At 43.4% G+C, this 6,141-nt stretch overlaps 1 protein-coding gene across 1 annotated transcript in view; it reads right to left on the bottom strand.

Annotated features, from left to right (window-relative positions):
* LOC101857390 (caskin-1) overlaps positions 1 to 6,141 on the bottom strand; it is a gene marked incomplete at its 5' end in the record, with an annotated part of 203,080 nt that overhangs the window by 57,017 nt on the left and 139,922 nt on the right. Inside the window, 1 exon segment of the mRNA XM_035968373.1 lies at positions 3,225 to 3,307. Coding sequence (XP_035824266.1) covers positions 3,225 to 3,307 — 83 coding nt within the window.

Here is a 6,141-nt window from a genome sequence, read left to right as displayed (position 1 = left end):
CTCTCTCTCTCTCTCTCTCTCTCTCTCTCTCACACACACACACACACACACAATTTGAGAAGAACGACGCGTTTGGCTCCAAGCCATCAACAGTTACCCAATTGAGGACAGAAGCGTTGACGATCAGTCTACCATTCCAATCGCGAGCTATCTCCCCACCGCCCTCCCTTTCTCGTTCCCTCACTAATCCAGCGATAACTCACGTACAAAGCACCCGCCATACACGAGACACTGCCAGCAGAGATTCCCATCTAGACTGACAATCACTGACCCGCACATACAGCCCCATCGAAAAACGCTGGAATCAAGACTGTTATTTTCAAAAATTTTGTTGGTAAGTGTTTTATGGCGCTCGCAACTGCATACGATCATGTGAGCGCGCGGGACACACCTAACATTTTCAATTGGTAGGATATTTTGAATTTTGCTCGGGAGGTGGCCGAAGCCTACTCTTTTCGATTTTGGACCGCCAAGGGATCTTTAACGAACGCAACTTGCAAACGGGACCTGTGAGCTCCTTTGCCTTGTCCGAGAAGGCTAGGTTTAGATCTTACCTACCATAAGAATAAGGGTGTGGCTGAAAGACAGCAGTAAGAAGGGGGCCAAGGAGAAGCAGTAGAAATGCTGCAGAATGAGGCAGGAGCCCAGAGGAGGGGACAAATGATGTGGAGGGGTGGGGGCAGAAAGTGCAGACGAAAGCAGACGACAAAACATTGTTAGAGAGTAGGAAAAGAAGTGAAAGGAAACCATTTTAAAGAAGAACATTTTCCGTCGCCATCCGAATTCGAACGCGACCTATTGAATGAGAGGTGAACACCTTAACCTCTGGGCCACGAGAGCTCCCAACAAGACTGTGTGCTAGGGCCTTCATCACAAGTTTCAGAACAAAAACGTAGTTTTTTGGGCTACAAAAATGAAAATTGACCAAGTTTTTATAACGTAGAAACAACAGAGTGAGAGAAAAAAAAGATGGTTGGAGATTAGCATATCTTTAATAACGTCTTTGTCAAAGCACTGAGTCGACATTTAACAACGAAACATGTTTCTTTTCAGCAGTCTTCTCAACAACCATTTACTCTCAAGAGAATCGGCACTTCAAAGGATATCTTGAGAGCAAATCACACTCGTGACAGCGCACGTTCAGCAAAAAAAACGCTCCTAACCTATATACTATATATCAAATTTAGCTCCCTAATAGACGTGAAAGAAAATAAATGACGTCAGGCGACAGCGGCGGCTGGCAACACACAAAGACGGAGAGCGCTCGTTTACCTCATAACTCACGATGCCAGAGCTCACGTATGCTTTATTGCTTGAAATAACTGAAAACAAACAAAAAGCAATGCGGTCGTAAAAAATAAATGGCTGAAGCCGGCTACATTCCCGCCGTTCTTTCCCCTTCTGTTCCACGTCGTATCATCACCAAGTATTGGAGAATTGCGCTGCCCAACTCATTCTTCTCATTCTTGCCAGTTTTCAAACAGGACGTTACGACCTGACCTCCACATGTACACCTATATTATTATTCACTTGGTCCCTTTCACTACACGAGAATCCCCCTGCAGGAAGAGGATCTGGATAAGCACATCTAATTCTGGTGCTAACTGAGATGGTTGAAGAAAATAGCGCAGAAAAGGCGTGTATAATGTTCAGGTTGTTGTTGAAAACACGGCAAGGAGGAGGGGGTTAATGCATGTTGCTGACACTTCCACGGAACATGAACCCTCCCCCCGAAACATGCCCGGGAATTACGAGAATCAAGAAACGCGCTCCCATGAGCTGAAAAGTGAGTAAGGCGGAGTTTGGGGAAGTGGGGGCGGTGGGGAGTGGGGTGGGGGTGGGGATAAGTCTGTTTCCAGGGTGGAAAACAAAATGTTGGCCCGACATGTATATTTATAAAATTTGGGAAATAAAGAAAGGTGGAAAGAAGAAGGAAAAGGGGAAGCGGGTTCTGACGCATAAAGCTGGAGGCGGTTGAGCGATTGTATAATTCCTTCCTCTGACGAACGCGAGCATATTCTAAAAAATATTCGTGTGCACTGACCTCCACCGGGCACTGACTCGTGCATACAAGCGCGCGCGCACGCACGCACACACACACACACACACACACACACACACACACACACACACACACACAGACACACACAAACACAGACGCAATACATATTAAACAAGCGAAAACACAATTCTACTCAGTACCCCACAAGTTCTTCTAAAACAAAAATTATGAAATTATAATTTAACAACATCCGTACAATTTTAAAATATTTATAATCCCTTGCTCTCTCCTTAGTCCTCAGCCCCACTCACACGGCCCAGACTTCCTCTTCACGTCTATAAAATCTTGTCGCTCGTTCTCTTACACAAATATGCACACGTTACCAAAACACACAGTATGTGGTCATTGCGTGTGTGTTTACGACAAGACCAGGGGCGCCAGGAATAACAAGATTTTTTTGTAGGTGAACATGTTCCGTGTTCTGAGTTTTCCTTATTTTTTTTCTGCAGTAAAAGGACACGTTTGATATTTATCTCCCCCCCCCCCCCCCTTTTTTCTGTTTCTGTATCTCTCACATTGTTTCTCTCTCTCTCTCTCTCTCTCTCTCTCTCTCTCTCTCTCTCTCTCTCTCTCACACACACACACACACATTATTGTTTTTCACACACACACACACACACACACACACACACACACACACACACACACACACACACACACACACACACACACACACACACACATCAAGGTACATACAGATACATCCTGCGGTTACTTCCATTAGTGTGGGCATCAACATACCAAGTGTCTAACGAAGTATGAAAATTCCAAACACACACACAAACTCTCATCCCCCCCCCTCTCTCTCTCTCCGACACACACACACACACACACACACACACACACACACACACACACACACACACACACACACGGACGCGGACGGGGGATAAATAAAAAATGGTGAGCAACTATTTCCATTATGCGTGTTGGTTTAAACGAGTGAGTACGTACGTTTGTGGGTGAGTACGGGACTAAGTGTATAGGTGTGTGTATGTATATATATATATATATTTGTGTGTGTGTGTGTGTGTGTGTGTGTGAGTGTGAGTGTGTGTGTGTGTGTGTGTGTGTGTGTGTGTGTGTGTGTGTGTGTGTGTGTGTGTGTGAGTGTGTGTGTGTGCGCGCACACAACATGTACCCGACGATGTGTCCGACTCACCTGTTGGGGCGCGGCGGGCGAGGAGGGCGTGTACTGAGGGAGACTCTGAGAGCTCGAAAATCCAGAGTCGGCGCCGCTTGGGTCTGGGGAAGATGGGAGAGGCTGATTAATGCCAGGCGTGCCTTGTGTGCTGTGCTTCTCAAATCATATGAATAATACTGGCATGAAAGCAACAAATGAACTAAACCGTTTTGGTAATCAAAACTGTTTCTTTTAAGTTTTAGTGTCACAAGTGAGTAACGGACACAAAAAAGGAGGAGAGGTAAGGACGATAGATGTTTGATAGGAAAAAAGGAGCAAACCACACCAGAGCACCCATCAACCACCCGCTTCCAGAGACATGCTCAAAGACGCATCAAAAAATGATGAATCAGATATATCCCAGTGGCGCCCTCTAGTCATTCACCAAATGACCAAAAGCACATAAAAACGCAGACATGCAGACACAGGTACATAATATGAAGTTGTAGAACATAAATTATAGTGCACATTATGGGTAAGGTTTCGCCACCGACCCTTGTGAACATCAGATGAACAAAAGATGTTTGCATTATTCCAAAACTCACGCTAACCACGGATTAAATTGCAATACAGGGCCATTTCGACTATAATTTTGACTGAAAAAAATCATGGCATGAGAGGAAAAGACCAAAACTCTTATCATTTTTAGGTAAATCCAAAAGGAACCGAATATACTTGATAGCATATCCAGTGCAAAGACATTGAACAGATCAAACGACGGGATTTAAAAAAAACATGAATGACTACGATTACTTGAATAGCTTGTCGGAGTAAGTTCTCTCGATATCACATTAAATAGCTAAAATCGACGGGGCACAGTGCAGAACAACTCGGAAATGTCACTGCAAAAACAAGCATCAAAGTGAAACCAAACAAAGAAAACCAACTCCTCCGTGGCACCACACCGAAATCAAACAACACGCACGATAGGCCACGTACAAAAACACTTGCGGTTTCCGGTGTATATTATTATACCCGGCCATGGTTTATTAGCCTTCATAATCAGGTGATTAGAACACATAAACGGCGGGGTAACATCAACCAATGGATACGCAAAAAAACAAACAAAAAACGCAAATCTATTTGTACCTATACGCAAGCATAAGTTGGTGACTAGTAAAAGAAGATTCCAATCTGCCTAGGCCACGTAGAACAAATTGAAGAGGTCAGACTGCACTAAAAAGTTGTTTCTCTTACCAATTTATATAGAAAGCTTTTAACCCAGAATGTGGTTTTCCGTAGCAGACAACAAACCCACACAGGCTTCTGAAAACACAGAACACAAAAACATAAGACAGTCAGAAACAAGAAACAAAAACAATATAATACAAACATACAAAACAAAACAAAACTGTAGACACACACACACGGGCTCACATACCGCGGTGGAGAGACGTTAAAAGCCGATGATACACAGAGCACAACAAACGTACAGCAAGAAACAGCAGACGCAATCGGACGGCGAGGTGTCGCGGAGAGAAAGCTTTACGGCGAACCGTTAAAAGCCAGGTGCACTTCAGAAGGAATTATTGGCCTCACCAAATACAAAAAGTGGGTCGAGGACGTAGGGTGGACAAAGCTAATCGATAAATACAATGACCGTTTAGGAGATCAACCAGGTACACAGGGGCTAACATTGCGAACAAAATGATCGACAGGACTATTCTGAGAGAGTGTATCTAACGTTTCAGAGATTTATCCAACACACAATGGTTTCCTCAAAGACACAGACATGATTGATCTTCGTGAGTTTAATCTACGTAAAAAAAAAAGAAAAATGACAATTTGCTTACAAACTGTTTTGAAGGAGCGATTCATACACGTGCATGCATAAGACATACGGTAAAACATCTTATTCCTGAATCATACCAATAAAAGAAATAATGGCAATTTTGTGCTAAAAAGAGGACAGTTTCTATGAACATGGAACTAGAGGGAAGCCTTCAGCCCCTATTTTATTTTTGCCGTACAAATTCCCCCAGAGTCAGAATGTACTCAACAACGAGATCCCGGCTATGGCAGGAGGCCCGAGGGGGCCACACTCCGTGACTTATCGTCTTCAAATCGCACAGGCTTGGAGCTGATGTATATCACAATGCTACTGACTTGGGGGGTTTGTTTTAAAGAACAAGAAAAAGTAAGACCATATTTTTGCCTTGCGGGGACATGGTTTACCGATGGTGAGAGTGTGGCTCGCTCAAGGACACGCCCCGAAGATACTCATTTCACTGTCATCTCACGGACATTTTCTTGAATTTTTTAGTGAGTCTGTGCTGACTCCCAGTGGAGACTTCCAGTGGACCACCGGGGCAAAGGATGGAAAAATGCCCTTCCTGGCCGAATCGGGAATACGAGGGTGAAAACAAGGTCAACATATATATGTGCACACTTCACACACACACACACACACACACACACACACACACACACACACACACACACACAGTAACACACATACACATTCACAGTTATACATTTTAAAAAGATATTGAAATAAAAAAGGAAAACCCTTTAATTGAGGTTAGAAACGGACGGTGTGCGAAGTAAAATTATTATTAACATCGCAATGTGTTTTTACCAAAATAAGACAACTTTCAGGTCTTTCAGAAATCAACACTAGAAGCACTAGAAGACTACAGGAGAATTAAAATACCACAAAACAAGTACAACAAAGCATTATGTTTTTACATGCATTCTCATTTTTCTTTGTAATAAAAATGCACAAACATCCTCACCCAAATTAAAATAATGATAAGGCATACGAGACAGATGGAACACGGAAGCAAGTCCCAGAGTCCCAGAGTCCCAGAGTCCCAGAGTCCCAGAGTCCCAGAGAGACGAGATAATGACATCGTGTACGTGTACTTGTACTTACAGTGTATATATATATATATAT

Source organism: Aplysia californica, unplaced genomic scaffold (genome assembly GCF_000002075.1).
Source record: "Aplysia californica isolate F4 #8 unplaced genomic scaffold, AplCal3.0 scaffold00055, whole genome shotgun sequence".
In the NCBI taxonomy this organism is placed as follows: domain Eukaryota; kingdom Metazoa; phylum Mollusca; class Gastropoda; order Aplysiida; family Aplysiidae; genus Aplysia; species Aplysia californica.
Note: the sequence above shows the minus strand (reverse complement) of the source record. Positions and strands in the feature narration are given on the sequence as shown.